The following is a 16,339-nucleotide window of genomic DNA, read 5'->3' on the forward strand; positions in this document are numbered from 1 at the left end:
GTCATTATTCAATCCCTTGGGACAAAAAAAAAATATTCCATGGACTCAACATGCCTCTCAGTAAATAGCTTGGGGTGTCTACTTTCCAAAATGGGGTCATTTTGGGGGGTTTTGTGCTATTTTGGCATTTTATGGCCTTCGAAACTGTGATAGGTAGTGAGGAGTAAAAGAAAAAAATGTATGCCCTTAGAAATCCTGAAGGCGGTGCTTGGATTTCGGGGTCCCGTACGCGGCTAAGCTCCCAAAAAGTCCCACACATGTGGTATCCCTGTACTCAGGAGAAGCAGCAGAATGTATTTTGGGGTGTCATTTCACATATGCCCATGGCATGTGTGAGCAATATATCATTTAGTGACAACTTTTTGTAAATTTTTTTTTTTTTGTCATTATTCAATCCCTTAGGACAAAAAAAATAAATATTCAATGGGCTCAACATACCCATCAGCAATTTACTTGGGGTGTCTACTTTCCAAAATGGGGTCATTTGGGGGGGGGGGTTTGTACTGCCCTGCCATTTTAGCCATTTTAGCACCTCAAGAAATGAGAGGCAGTCATAAATTAAAAGCTGTGTAAATTCCATAAAATGTACTCTAGTTTGTAGACGCTATAACTTTTGCGCAAACCAAAAAATATACGCTTATTGACATTTTTTTTTACTAAAGACATGTGGCTGAATAAATTTTGCCCTCAATGTATGACTAAAATTTAGTTTATTCGATTTTTCTTATAACAAAAAGAAGAAAATATCTTTTTTTTTCAAAATTTTCGCTCTTTTTCCATTTATATCGCAAAAAATCGCAGAGGCAATCAAATACCATCAAAAGAAAGCTCTATTTGTGGGAAGAAAAGGACGCAAATTTCGTTTGGGTGCAATATTGCATGACCGCGCAATTACCAGTTAAAGCAGCGCAGTGCGAAATTGGAAAAAGACCTCTGGTCCTTAAGGTGTTTATTGGTCCGGGGCTGAAGTGGTTAATAAGGACAAACCAATTACAGTTCCAGAGGAACCATTATGTATATGCAATCAATGTCAAAACAGTATCGAAAAGCACACCGTTTACACCATTCCATGGTACAGACACAAATTGCCATGATGGGTAACAGAATGCCAAGCCTTCTGAGCAAGTGCCACCGTTCACAATCTATGAAGAGGAGCATTTATCCAGGTCATTCAAGCACTGACACAAATGAAAACGGCTAGTTAAAGAATTCTGCTGATTACTAAGTGTAGAGAACTAAGACCTGGTGTATCGAGCCAAGGCACCTATATTTTTTTCAAATTTATCAACCATCGCATTCCTGTGTCTATCAAGCCCATCAATACACAGAGACAAAAGCTTGTACATCCAAATGCCCAACACTCCAACATAATCAAAATAATTTGGTATACATAGTTCAGTGTAGTGAGGAATGCAAAGAGCTGTACATTGGGGAGACAAAACAACTTCTCCATAAACAAGTGACCCAACATAGGAGGACAAGCATCAACAGTTTTCCTACACCTTAAGGCCCCTTCACACTGGGGTGGTTTTCAGGCGCTACAGCGCTAAAGATAGTGCCTGTGTAGCGGAGGGCTTTCACACTGGAGCGGTGCGCTAGCAGGATGGTGAAAAAAGTCCTGCTAGCCGCATCTTTGGAGCGGTGAAAGGAGCAGTGTATTCACCGCTCCTAAACCGCTCCTACCCATTGAAATCAATGGGGCAGCGCGGTTTTAACCCTTTTTCGGCCACTAGCAGGGGTTAAAACCGCCCCGGTAGGGGCTGCAGACCGCCGATAAAACGACGGTAAAGCGCCGCTAAAAATAGCGGCGCTTTACCGCCGATGCCCGCACAGCCCCAGTGTGAAAGGGGCCTTAGGAAAAGGGACATATTTTTTAGGACGTTAAGGTGCACATTTCACACGGGAAGGACAACTGCAAAACGCATACAAAATGCCATCTACAGTACATCAATTTGGATAAACCATCTTTAAAGAAGTATTAAACCTAAAACCAAAAGTGTAATATATAGAAACTTACCAATTATTAGAGTAGTATTATTAGTAGTGGCTGCATTAGTTTTCTTTTTTTCTTCTTCAGATGAAAATAGAAGAAAGAGCCTAAAAAAAGGAAACTAATACAGCCATCATATCTAAGAATTGGTAAGCTGCAATATAATAAATGTTTGCTTTTGGATTTAATACTGCTTTAAGCAGGGGTTGGGGCCTTCTAAACCATTTGTCTTTCACATAAAATGCAGTTTTAACATCTCTACCCCAGAATTTTGACAGCAACTCACTCCTTTAGCCACGTATATCAATGAATAACACCTGTGAAGGGTGGAAACCTATTTCTGATGCCAGGGATATGATTATGTAACTAGAACAGGGTTCCACAATCTTCACACCTCCCATTCTGTTTTTGGCCATCTTCCTTTTTATGTTAGGTGGATGTGACAGACCCAACCAGGACAGGGGCTTTTGGGGGGGACTGCATTTGAGGGAGCTACAAGTATTTAGGAAGATGTCCTGCTATATAATGCAAGAGAATATTATTACATTTAACAGTCAAGGAAGCCATAATGATCAATGCCATTACCACTGCCCTCAGTGAGCAGATGTACGTGAAAAGGAAGCAGGTAAATGAGATTTAGACAGCCCTGGGTGTCTTCTTGAATCCTGTTGCCAGAAAGTCTGAGTTGAGCTGGGATCTCCTGTTATAGTCTGTTTATTATAGTGTTACATGTTTATTGTTAAATATGTCTCTCCCATTGTGTGCCTCCTAGGTATGCATTCCCATTGTTAACCACTTGCCGCCCGCCATATAGCAAAATGACAGCGGCAAAGGGGTTTCAATATCCTGACGTCGCCAGGATGTCAAGCCCCAGGGGGAGCACATCGCAGCGATCGTTGTTGCAGTGTGTCAGTCTGACACACTGCAACACCGATCTAGATAATGAATCTCTGATGGAGACTCTTTACCATGTGATCAGCCATGTCCAATCATGGCTGATCACAGTGTAAACGGGAAGAACCGTTGATCGGCTTTTCCTCTCTCGAGACTAGAGGAGAGCCAATCAGCTGCTCTGACAGGGGGGTCTGTGCTGATTTATTATCAGCGCAGCCCCCCGAGGATGTCCACACTGGACCACCAAGGACGCCACTAGGACCACCAGGCATGTTGCCACCAGGTATGCCACCCTAGACCACCAGGGATGCCAATTAGTGCCCACAATGGATGCCAATCAGTTCCCACAATACGCATCACTGATTGGCAGGCATTATCGTTTGGCACTGATTGGCATCCATCCGTACCATAAATTAGTGTACATCAGTGCCACCTATCAGTGCCCATCCATGCCACCTATCAGTGCCCATCTGTGCCACCTATCAGTGTCCACCTGTGCTGCCTTTCAGTTCCCATCAGTGCCATCTATGTGTACCCATCAGTGCTGCATATCAGTGCCCCATATTAGTGTCCATCATCAGTGCCACCTCATCAGTGCCATCTCATTGGTGCCACCTCATCATTGTGCCTCAAGTGCCCATCAGTGAAGGAGAAAACATACTTATTTACAAAGTTTTGTAACAGAAACAAAAAAAAAAAACAACATATTTTTTTCCAATTTTCTGTCTTTTTTTATTTGTTTAGCAGAAAATAAAAATCCCAGAGGTGATCAAATACCACCAAAAGAAAGCTCTATTTGTGGGAACAAAATTATACATATTTAGTTTGGGTACAGTGTAGCATGACCGCGCAATTGTCATTCAAAGTGTGACAGCACTGAAAGCTGAAAATTGGTCTGGGCAGGAAGGAGTATAAGTGCCCTGTATTGAAGTGGTTAATTGAGTTACCTATTGTTTCTGTCTGTCTGCTTATTTCTTGGAGAGGTGATTAATATTGTGTCCACTTTATAATTTTATCGAACGATGGGATGGTTATGTGTTTATACTTATGATAATGTGTTTATGCTTATGATAATGTGTAATGTACTTTTTTATATCCAGGTGTAGCACTGACCCCCGAAGGAGGAACTTAAATTTTCTGGGCTTACCAATTACCTCCTCCAGCTCATAACTCGTCGTTCTTGTCTAGGGGTTCCCAGGGTTGATGGCCCAGTAGCTGCGGAGACCACGCTTGAATTCCTATTTAGGGTTTTTATTTGCATAAAACAGTTAAACAGAACTCAGTCTCTCAGTTGGGAATAGAGGGTATAAAGATGAAGTATAGCTCAGGTACTTTGGAACTGCTGACTTCAATAAAAGTCTCTCTTTACATAATCCAGGGAATAGCCACTCACAACTGGATTCTTTAACTGTCAGGCCGCGTACACACGCGGGGACTGTTCGCCCAACTTTGTCCGCTGAACAGTGTTTCAGCGGACAGTCCGCTCGTGTGTGGGCTTTCTGCGGACAGTTTCAGCAAACAGTCCGCTAAACAAGGTTTTTCGGAAATTCCGAAAAACTGTCCGCTGAAACTTTGTTTCAGCGAACAGTCCCCTCGTGTGTCAAACTAAGTTCCGCGCATGCTCAGAAAGGATTTACACGCCGAAGTTTGCATTGCAGTGTATAGGACGTCGTTTTCTAGTCCCGTCGTACGTGCTGTACACGTCATCGCGCACGGTTTCAGCAAACTGTTCGTTCGTCGTGTGTGGCCATGTCCGTCCATGCTAATTTTGAGCGGACTGTTTGCTGAAACTGTTTGACGGACAAAGTTGGGCGAACAGTCCCCGCGTGTGTACGCGGCCTTAGATAGATCCTTGTTTATAGATACTAGCAGCCAGCGAGTAATTTTAGCTTAGCAAAGTCTCTGCCACAGACTTAGTTGAAAACTTAGTTGCAAACGGAAGGATAGAGGTAGGAACTTTCTTACTGTACCAGAATCTTGCAGCCGGTCCGGCTATACCATAAGAAATGCAGATTCAATTAATGTCCTTAATAGCTCAGCTTCCAGGCTCTTACCGAGCAGCCAGCCTCGTGCGTGGCCCTCTTACTGAAGAGTCCTCCCCTGGTTGCTTGTCGAGTTGCTGGGCCTTCCAAAACCCGAGACAGCACCGGAACACCTTAGAATCCTCCTTCCAGTTACTGTGCCTCGGACTAGCCAGTTCCGAGACTCGGAAATGGTTGGATCCGCACCCGAGGCCATGAGGGCCCCTGGGGGCTGGTCAGGAGGACCAGGACCATGGAGTCAGCAAAAACTTCTGGACCAGAACCCAGAATCACGTGATTTCAGCACCTTAAGTACCCTCTCCCGGAATACACAGCGGAATCAACACGCCCACTGATTGGCTCAGAGAGAAAGATTAGTAAGATTAGTACCCAATGCGTACCCAATGCATCCAACCAGACTGCGTTCTAATGCCTCTCACAGATGCAAGCCCCACCTATGACCAGGCAGAACCTTGATACAGGCCATCCAAACTGATGCCAAAACATAATTTTGCACAATTAACCCCAAAACTTAACTACAGTTTCGGGCAAAAACTAAATTTACATACATAGCGGGTACTCATCAGGGTTGTGGGCTGGGTGCTGAATGGTCTAGGTATCTAGGTTTGTTTAAGTGACTAATTGTTAATTAGTTCATGTTAATTATATCACTGTCAGCTATTAGTTGCTAGATGTGGATTAGCATTATGTGTATGTTGGCTGTTCCTTAACTATGTTAATTATATTCCTGTTTACAGTTAGTATTGTTAGGTTACAGTATGTGATCAAACGCTTATCTGATCTTGCATGGTATATATTCTGTCTGAATTTACAATAAAGTTAGTTTGAGTTCCAGTATGCACATTAGTGTGGTCTAGTATCTTGGGTGCAGTATTCAGCTATAATACCTTGTTCCAGACTGGAGGAAGTGTTATCTTAACAGAGGCACCTAGGCTGGGTACTGGACATTCCATCACAATGGATTAGGTGTCAATGCTACCTTTGGGGATATAAATGCTGGAATATTTTCCTAATACTCATTAGAATAGAGAAAGTGGCTTAGCTACAGCTACAAAACAACTTCAACATTAAAGAACAATTCCAGTTGAATGTGACCAACTACTTGTAACTATAACAATATGGCTTTAATTCAGGGGTCTCAAACTGGTGGCCCTCCAGCTGTTGCAAAACTACAAGTCCCATCATGCCTCTGCCTTTGGGAGTCATGCTCTTAACTGTCAGCCTTGCAATGCCTCATGGAACTTGTAGTTTTGCAACAGCTGGAGGGCCGCCAGTTTGAGACTCCTGCTTTAATTAGTACATTTCTCCATATATGTACTTGCAGTTCTTGATAAATGTTTGGGCCCAGTTCCATATTTAAGCAAGCAAAATATATTTTGCTAGTTGGATATGGCCATAAGTGTTTAAGTTAATTTGTATTTTACATTTTCTTTATCTGGGTGCTAATTGCTAAAGGAAGTTTCTTGATGTGGGCTTTCTATATTGTATACTTATACATGAATAAAAGTTTGCATTTCTGTTCATACACAGTGCCCAGCTAGCAAATGTCACATAGTGCAGAACCTTTCCCCCCTCATCCTTGCTCCTGTCACTACTAACCTGCTACATCAGGCATGCACACTGATATTCCCAAGCAGGGCAGTCATCACAAATTTTTGGGCCCCTTACACAGCTTTAGGCCTGGGCTTCCCCCGACCACCAACATTCTCCAGGGCTTGCCCACGGGCCATCCCACCGAATCCACACACCAGCCAGTTCACCTGTATGCACTCAGCCCCCCCAACGTCAATCCTGTATTAATGCCAGCCCCCTCACTCTTGTATAAATATGTCAGCCCCACACATAGACAAATCTGTAAACACACAAACCTCTGGCCCCTCCCTGTACACAAACAGCCCCCTTCCTTTCCTTCACAGTCCCTACTTGTGAAGGAAATCTTCCTACCTAGTCCCAGCTCGTTTTCACAAAGCTGACATGTTGCCGACACAGAGCAGCGCAGTACAGGCAGCTCACATGAGGGGTGCACATGCACATAGTAGCCAGAGGTAGCAATAAAGAGCTTGATGTCTGAACTCAATGACATGGAGAGCAGCAGAAGCTGGCCCGGGCAGGCCCTCAGGCCCTAGAGCCCCTTACAGTTGTATCAGCTGTACCTCCCTAATGGCAGCCCTGTTTCCAAGATAAGGTCCCCAGCTATGTTAACAACAGCCTCCTTGCCCTTCAACATTTGGGTTTCTTTGAGAGGAGTTGCCCAAAAAGGTGTACCCCTGGCAAAGAGTCTGTGCCTAGTGTTGAAAGGAACTAAGCTCTTCCGCACTACCAATGCACGAAAAGATGGTGATGACAAAAGCGTGTTGGGGGGGGGTTGTCCCTTGGATGACCTACCTACCTGCTTAACTCAGGGCCGGATATAGCCTGTCTGATGTGGGGGTGCAGTAAAAAATGTCAGGGGGGCAAAGGATGGGAGGTTAGCAGGGTAGTGTACAGGGGTTAAACAGGGCAAAGGATAAGGTCAGCAGTTTGCAGGGCAGTGTACGGAAGCTATTAGTTTGCAGGGCAGTGTACAGAGGCTATTAGTTTGCAGGGCAGTGTTCAGAGGGCAGGGATCAGAAGGGCATTGTAGGGGTCAGCAGGGTGGAGGGCAGGGGTCAGCAGTAAGTGAGGCAGAGTTCAGGGATCAGTTGAAAGTGACGCAGAGGATACATTTTGCCATCAATTGAAAGGATGTTTGGTAATCTGGACATAATTTTTCAGGATGTAATCTGATGCAGATGTTTGTTTTAGTACTGCAAAGTACATGGTGATTCCATATTATTTTCCTCTTCTTGATCTGCAAAAACAGTTGCAACTGACCACAGTTTTCTATATTTTTTTTATTTTTTTAAGTGTTTCTTAACGCCAGAAGGTTGGAATATTAAATGAAAATAGTTTTGAGGCATGTCTGTAATTTCGTTTTGTTTTTTACACAATTAACCACTTGACCACTGGGCACTTAAACACCCTTAATAACCAGACCAATTTTCAGCTTTCGGTGCTTTCACATTTTGAATGACAATTACTCAGTCATGCAACACTGGACCTATATGAAATTTTTGTCCTTTTTTTTCACACAAATGGAGCTTTCTTTTGGTGGTATTTAATCACCGCTCGGTTTTTTATTTTTTGTGCTATAAAAGAAAAAATACAGAAAATTCAGTAAAAAAATTAATTTTTCTTTGTTTCCGTTATAAAATTTAGCAGATTAGTAATTTTTTCTTCATAAATTTTGGCCAAAATTTATACCACTACATATCTTTGGTAAAAATAAGTACAAATTGGTGGATATTATTTGGTCTTTGTGAAAGTTATAGAGTCCACAAGCTATGGTGCCAATATCTGAAAATTGATCACACCTGAAGTACTGACGGCCTATTTCAATTCTTGAGACCCTAACATGCCAGAAAAGTACAAATACCCCCCAAATGACCCCTTTTTGGAAAGAAGACATTCCAAGGTATTTAGTAAGAGGCATGATGAGTTTTTTGAAGTTGTCATTTTTTCCCACAATTCTTTGCAAAATCAAGATTTTTTTGACTTTTTTTTTTTTTCCCAAAATTGTCATATTATCAGTTTATTTCTCACACAGCATATGCATACCACAAATTACACCCCAAAACACATTCTGCTATTACTCCCGAGTACGGCGATACCACGTGTGAGACTTTTACACAATGTGGCCACATACAGAGGCCCAACATGCAGGGAGCGCCATCAGAATACCAAAACATTATATATGTTTTTTTAGCAAAGACCCTGGAGAATACAATGGTGGTCGTTGCAACTTTTTATCTCGCACGGTATTTGCGCAGCAATTTTTCAAATGCTTTTTTTTGGAAAAAAAATAGTTTTGTGCTTAAAAAAAAAACACAGTAAAGTTAGCCCAATTTTTGCATAATGTGAAAGATGAAGTTACATCGAGTAAATAGATACCTAACATGTCACTCTTCAAAATTGCACAGGCTCGTGGAATGGCGCCAAACGTCGCTACTTAAAAATCCCCATAGGCGACGATTTAATTGTTTTTACTGGTTATATGTTTTGAGTTACAGAGGAGGTCTAGGGCTAGAATTATTGCTCTCGCTCTAACGTTCGCAGCGATACCTCACATGTGTGGTTTGAACACCGTTTTCATGTGTGGGCGGGACTTACGTATGCGTTCGCGTTGCGTTCGCTTCTGCATGCGAGCACATGGGGACAGGGGCGCTTTTAAAAAAAAATATTTTAATAAATACATTTTATTGTTCATTTTACTTTATTTATTTTAGTTTGACATTTTTTTCCCCAAAAATACATTTTTTGATCACTTTTATTCCTATTACAAGGAATGTAAACATCCCTTGTAATAGGAATATGGCATGACAGGTCCTCTTTACAGTGAGATATGGGGTCAATAAGACCCCGCATCTCACCTCTAAGCTGGGAAGCCTGAAAAAAATTTATAAAAAGATTCTGGATTTGATCGTATTGGTGAGTCGGTAGAAGCACCGGAGGGCGGCGGCGGGGGGGGGGGTGTCTATGGCTGGGTATTGCAGGGTATCACCGACTATGGCTGGGTATGGCTGGGTATCTCAGAGTATGGCTGGGTATCTCAGAGTATGGCATTGCAGAGTATTGCGTTGCAGAGCATTGCAGGATATTGGCGGGTGTTGCAGAGCATTGCAGAGTGTTGAAGGGTATTGGCGGGTGTTGCAGAGCATTGCAGAGTGTTGCAGGGTATTGGTGGGTGTTGCAGAGCATTGCAGAGTGTTGTAGAGCATTGCAGAGAGTTGCAGGGTATTGGCGGGTGTTGCAGAGCATTGCAGAGTGTTGCAGGGTATTGGCGGGTGTTGCAGAGCATTGCAGAGCGTTGCAGGGTATTGCAGAGTGTTGCAGGGTATTGTAGAGTGTTGCAGAGTGTTGCAGAGTATTGCAGAGTATTGCAGGGTAATGCAGAGTATTGCAGAGTATTGCAGGGTATTGCAGGGTAATGCAGAGTATTGCAGGGTAATGCAGAGTATTGCAGGGTATTGCAGGGTATTGCAGAGTAATGCAGAGTATTGCAGAGTAATGCAGAGTAATGCAGAGTATTGCAGAGTAATGCAGGGTATTGCAGAGTAATGCAGAGTAATGCAGAGTAATGGCAGGGTATTGCAGAGTATTGGCAGGGAATTGAGGGGTTAATTTTCGGTGAGCAGCGATGTGGGCACTGCAGATGCAGCCCACATCGCTGCTGACACCGATCTCTTCCCCCTCCGCTGTTCCGATCGGTACAGAGAGGGGGAGGGAGGAACCGGCATCCTAACATGACGCCGGTTTGTTTACAAGTGATCACTCCGTCATTTGACGGAGCGATCACGTGGTAAAGGGCCGCTATGACCCGGCGGTCACGGATGCTCTCGAGTGCACGCCCCAGGGGGTGCGCGAGAGCGGAATTCTGGGAGGACGTCATATGACGGCCTCCCAGAGATAAGAAACCGCCCTGTAGCCGTCATTCGGCTATAGGGCGGTTGTTAAGTGGTTAAACAATTGAATGAACATTTTCCAAGAGTGCTGATTACATATTTTTTTTGCCAGGGGTTGTAGTGTGCAGCACCAGGATGAGCCTCTCCTTACAACAAGGTCCCCAGTGTCACCCCCCCCCCTTACATTAGGGTCCCCAGAGCCATCCACTTTATATCAGGGTCCCCAGAACCCCCCTTTTTACATCAAGGTCCCTAGAGTCATTCTCTCAAAGGAGGGTTCCCAGGGTTTCCCTAGTTATATCAGGTAGTTATATCAGGTTTCCAGAGTCCCCTCCTCCTTACATAAGGGTCTGAAAAGCCCCCCCTTACATTGGGGTCCCCAAAGTCCCACACTTACATCAGGACTCCCATAGTTCCCACCCCCAAAGCAAGGTTGCTAGAGTCTCCACCCTTATATCAGAGTCTCCTGAGTCCCGCCTCACCTCACATTAGGGTCCCTAGAGTCTCTCTACTTACAGAGTTCCCAGAGTAATTCCCACCTTACATCAGGTTCCCCACAGTCACCCTTTCTTACATAAAGGTCCCCAGAATCACCCCCCTTACATAAGTGTCCCTAGAGTCATCCCCCACAAAGGGTCCCCAGAGTCTCCTCCTTTACATCAGGATCTCCAGAGTCACCCACCCTTACATAAGGGTCCTCAGAGTCACTCTCCTTATATCAGGCTTCCCATGACCCTTCTGCTTACATAAAGGTCCCCAGAGTTTCCTGCAACATTAAATCAGGGTCTGTAGAGTTTCCTTACCCCCCCTGCAACACAGTCCACTGCTTTCCATTCTCAGTGCAGCCAGCAGCTACACGAGAATGCCGGGAGGCAGGGCACTGGCCTAGGGTCTGGAGGAGGAAGTTCCATCCTCCTCTCTGAATACTGGTGGCAGAGCAAGCACTTGGTTGGTTGCTAAGATGACAGGCAGTCCTAGCAACCAGTTACCATAGCTGACTTTACTGGCAGGAGGTGCTGTGGGTGGTGGAGCTACAGGCGGCCACAAAAAAAATTGATCTGTGAAATGGAGGTGTTCTAGCACACACATGCACCCTCCTGGCGCCGCCCCTATGTGCTGTTGACAAGCGGCATAGCATAACTGGATACTTGGACAGGACACCATAGAGGGTTTTGGACCCTGGCTTTGGATGGGGGGGGCACAACTGAAATCTGGGAGGGCGCAGCTCATTCTAGCCCCCCTCCCCCACACACACTTCTGTTAGGGGTCCTTTGGATCCCTTACCAGCTGCAAATGTGTGCAAGCAAATAAAAAGGTAAAATAAACAAAATACACTTTTTAAAATTGAAACTCACATAATCCACCATATTTGGTCTAATACCAAATATAGTTTTAGTTCTGAGATGTCAAAGGGAACTCCTACCCAGAGTTCACTGCTCCTCTAAGTCACTGTGATGCTAGAATGCCCCTCACTTCTTAGCTGAAGACTGATAGGACAGAAAGGGTGAAATATATTTAAAATACACATACGTATATACTGTATATATTTCCTGAAAATTGCCACGTGCATATGGCTAGTATAAAGCAGAGTCCAAACTTTGAACATTTAGTTCATGTTTAGAAAAGTAGGTTAATAAGGTGTATACATTTCTCTATGCTTCCAGCAACTGTCTTTCTCTGCAGAGAATATTGATGCTTTTATAACTACTTTTATTGCCCTTAATGTTAAGGCGTGTGTCTACTATTGCAGGGAGGCATTATTGGAGTGATCATTAACTGGAACTGCAACTTAGATTTACATCCATCAAAGTGCCGTCCACAGTATTCCTTCCGACGCCTTGATCTGCAGAATAATGTGTCCACAGGCTACAACTACAGGTTGGTGGATGAAGTTCATAATATATTGAGAGAGAAACCACAGCATCCTTTTATGCAGTCAGAGCATTGTGCCGCGTACGCACGATTGGAATTATGGTCGGAAAAAGGTCTGATGGTTTTCCCGACGGAATTCCGTTCAAGCTGTCTTGCCTACACACGGTCACACCAAATTCCGACTGCCAAGAATGCAGTGACGTACAACACATACGATGGGACTAGAAAAAGGAAGTTCAATAGCCAGTAACCAATATCTTCCATCTCGTAGTTGAATCTGAGCATGCATGAGTTTTTTGTGTGTCGGAATTGCATACACACGATCGGAAAGTTTTTCCATCGGGAAAATTGAGACCATGCTCTCAAATTTTTGCTGGCGGGTATTCGGCCAGCTAAATTCCGATGGAGCCTACACACGGTCACATTTTCCGATGAAAAGCTGTCATTGGTCTTTTGCTGGCCAAAATTCCGATCGTGTGTATGCGGCACTAGAGTGTGTGCAGGATTCTATTCATCACACTGGGATATGAGCAGGGCATAGCTACAATTTGCAGGGCCCCATAGTGTCCTATTTCTGGGATGCCCTGCAGTGTCAAGTGAGACTTGAAAAATAGTATATTTACATAGTAATGTAACATAAAATATATCTAAATCAAGGACAGGTAATGGGAGAGCTATCAGCATGCTATTAGGGACCAGTGCTGTGGATAGAAGTTGCCACAGTAGCAGTGCAGGGAATTCATTTTATATTTACTTAGTAGCTGTAGCTGCTGACTTTTAATAATAGGACACTTACCTGTCCTGGAATCCAGCGATGTTGGCACCCGGCCGACATTTCCATCATCTCTCCGGTGCTGCTGTCGCCATAGTCGGTAAGGGAAACCGGCAGTGAAGCTTTGTGGCTTCACTGCCAGTTCCCTACTGCGCACGCGTGAAGCACCCTGCGCTTTCTTACTGGCCCGGAGGCAGCGGAAGGAGGAAGAGAGGTACCGGGCTTTTAACGTACCTTGCCGCAGCAAGGTCCAAAGGAAGTAAGTCAAAAACAGGTACCCGCCCCCCCCCCCCCAAGTGGTGCCAAATGTGGCACCAGAGGAGGAGAGGAGACAGATAAGCGGAGCTTCCACTGTACATTTCCTGGATTAGCTACACTTTGCCATAGACTTCTAATATATTCTGCAGGTGTGGTGCACGTTCTGAAGTGTGATAGCAGCCTTATACTATTATTCACAGTGTATTGCTCCATACCGGGGGGCAATCAGTTAGGTTGGCATCTGAGAAAAGTTTGGTAGCCTCTTCTAAAGTAACAGGGTCAAAAGAGGAAAATAATGAATGTAGTGATAGACAAGAAATGTTAAAGAGGAACTTTACCCATAACAACTTGATAAAAATAGAATGCCCTTTAACAAGAAACATACATTTAACAATAATAGTTATGCTACAAAAACTATTTTGTGCTGTAAATTGCCTCTAGCGTTGTTCCTGTTTCTTCTTGCTGGAGGCTGCCATTTTGCTGAAGCCCAGAGCCTCTGAGCAAGGGGAAATATTTACACCAAATCGGCCTCTACATTTTTGGCATAGTGAGCAACTAAGAATGTGCAGAGCAGGGTGACAGAGTGTATTATTGGATTTTAAACAGTATAATCAATTATTTTTAAGAATGAAGTGATGTGATCTAGCAGGACTTAATTTTCTGTCTTAAGTTTCACTTTAAGTAGGGAAGATATCTGTAAAGTGACAAAGTAGCTTTGTTTGGCAGCATGGAGGCAGGAATTGTATTTTAGGAGGGCAGATTTATACAGGGTGAAGTCTTGCAGGGATTTAGTTGTACTCCTTAGTCACTCAAGAGCACGGCTATGTTTCTTGAGATTTCTGGTATAGTCAGCTTGCCAAGGTTGTAACGGTTGGGGATCTGATTCTGCGTGTAGTTAGAGGAGCAAATACATCCAGTGGGAATGAGCTGTTGTAGACAGAAGTGGCCAGGTTAGGGCAGGACAGGATGAGATTTTGTCAGAGAGGTGGTCAGTAGAGAAGGTTTAAAGAGGTGAAGTTTTCATCAGGTAAACATTTTCTGCATGGAGGGATAGGTGGTTGAAGACAAAGACACCATAAAACTGATGAGATTGCGATCAGAGATAGGAAAGGGAGTGTTAGTGAGGTTGCCAGGAGTGCAGAGATGGGAGAATACAAGGTCTTGAGTATTACCATTGGAGTAAGTGGAAATTTGTGTCCATTTTGTTAGGTCAAAAGATGAGGTTAAGTTGAGAGGTTGAGATGTAGCGGGACTGGTAACATTAACAAGGATGTTAAAGTCACCAAGAATCAGGGGCAGACTGACAACTCATGGTGCCCCCGGGCAACAGGAGATTAGGGGGCCCCCGGACAACAGGAGAAGATTATGGGGCCCCCGGGCAATAGGAGATTATGGGCCCCCCGGACAACAGGAGAAGATTATGGGGCCCCCGGGAAATAGGAGATTATGGGGCCCCCAGGCAATAGGAGATTATGGGGACCCCAGGCAATAGATTATGGGGCCACACAGTATACACACACATACAGTATACACACAGACACACAATACACACACACAGAATACACACAGGGGCGTACCTAGAGCATTTGGCACCCGGGGTGGATCCTACATCTGGCACCCCCCCCCCCCCCGCATCCTTCAATTTCTCTTTGTCAGCACTGCGTAACCCCTCTCCACAACTGCATCTCTGGGCCCCTTTACATTACACAGCACCCTGCATCTCTGGGCCCCTTTACATTACACAGCACCCTGCATCTCTGGGCCCCTTTAGATTACATAGCACCCTGAATCTCTGGACCCCTTTACATTACACAGCACCCTTACATTACAAAGCACCCTGCACCTCAGGACCCCTTTACATTACATAGCACCCTGCCCTCCTGGACCCCTTTACATTACACAGCCCCCTGCACCTCTGGGCCCCTTTACATTACACAGCCCCCTGCACCTCTGGGCCCCTTTACATTACACAGCCCCCTGCGCCTCTTGGCCCATTTACATTACACAGCCCCCTGCGCCTCTTGGCCCATTTACATTACACAGCCCCCTGCGCCTCTTGGCCCATTTACATTACACAGCCCCCTGCACCTCTGGACCCCTTTAGATTACACAACACCCTGATCCTCTGGACCCCTTTACATTACACAACACCCTGCACCTCTGGACCCCTTCACATTACACAGCCCCCTGCACCTCTGAGCCCCTTTACTTTAAACTTCCCCCTGTGCCTCTGGGCCCCTTTACATTAAACAGCCCCCTGCACCTCTGGGCCCCTTTACATTACACAACACCCTGCAGCTCTGGACCCCTTGCATGTTACACAGACCCCCTTCAGTGCAGACCCCCCATTCAGTGCAGACTCCCTCTTCAGTGTAGCCCCCTGTTCAGTGCAGACTCCCTTCAGTGTAGCCCCCCCTCTTCAGTGTAGCTGCCCGTTCAGTGCAGCCCCCCCTCTTCAGTATATCCCCCGTTCAGTGCAGCCCCCCTCTTCAGTGTAGCCCCCCATTCAGTGCAGCCCCCCTCTTCAGTGTAGCCCCATTCAGTGCAGCCCCCCTCTTTGGTGTAGCTCCCGTTCAGTGCAGATCCCCTTCAGTGCAGCCCCCCTATTCAGTCTAACCCCCCTTTTCAGTGCAGCCCCCCTCTTCAGTGTAGCCCCCCTTTAGTGCAGCCCCCTCTTCAGTGCAGCCCCCTTCAATCTAGCCCCCCTCTTCAGTGCAGCCCCCCCTCTTCAGTGTAGCCCCCGTTCAGTGCAGACCCCCCCCCCCTCCAATTCAGTACCTCAGATCAGCACAGCGGCACATGCTCAGCAGATCCCCTCCCCCTGTTTACACATAAACAGAGAGGAGGGGGAGGCGGCCGCTCGGCTGTGCCTGTGGGACATCCGTGATCGCACAGACAGACAGCCCGCGGCCGAGAGAGGAGGGGATGAAAGGTGCACCGCTGTCACCCTGCACCCCCCCGCACACCCCCTCCCCCTTGCATCACAACTTGATAGCTCACCTCTCCTCTCCCTGCCTGTGCCTATCACTGC

General features: G+C 45.4%; 1 protein-coding gene across 1 annotated transcript in view; it reads left to right on the forward strand.

Moving 5' to 3' along the window:
- The window catches only part of P2RX2 (purinergic receptor P2X 2), a 71,800-nt gene that overhangs the window by 29,711 nt on the left and 25,750 nt on the right, over positions 1-16,339 (forward strand). Inside the window, exon 8 of the mRNA XM_077461190.1 lies at positions 12,157-12,284. Coding sequence (XP_077317316.1) covers positions 12,157-12,284 — 128 coding nt within the window. The remainder of the gene's footprint in view (positions 1-12,156; positions 12,285-16,339) is intronic.

This window comes from Lithobates pipiens, unplaced genomic scaffold, assembly GCF_037356315.1.
Source record: "Lithobates pipiens isolate NorthernLeopardFrog02 unplaced genomic scaffold, aLitPip1_a1.2 Scaffold_3, whole genome shotgun sequence".
Classification (NCBI taxonomy): Eukaryota; Metazoa; Chordata; class Amphibia; order Anura; family Ranidae; genus Lithobates; species Lithobates pipiens.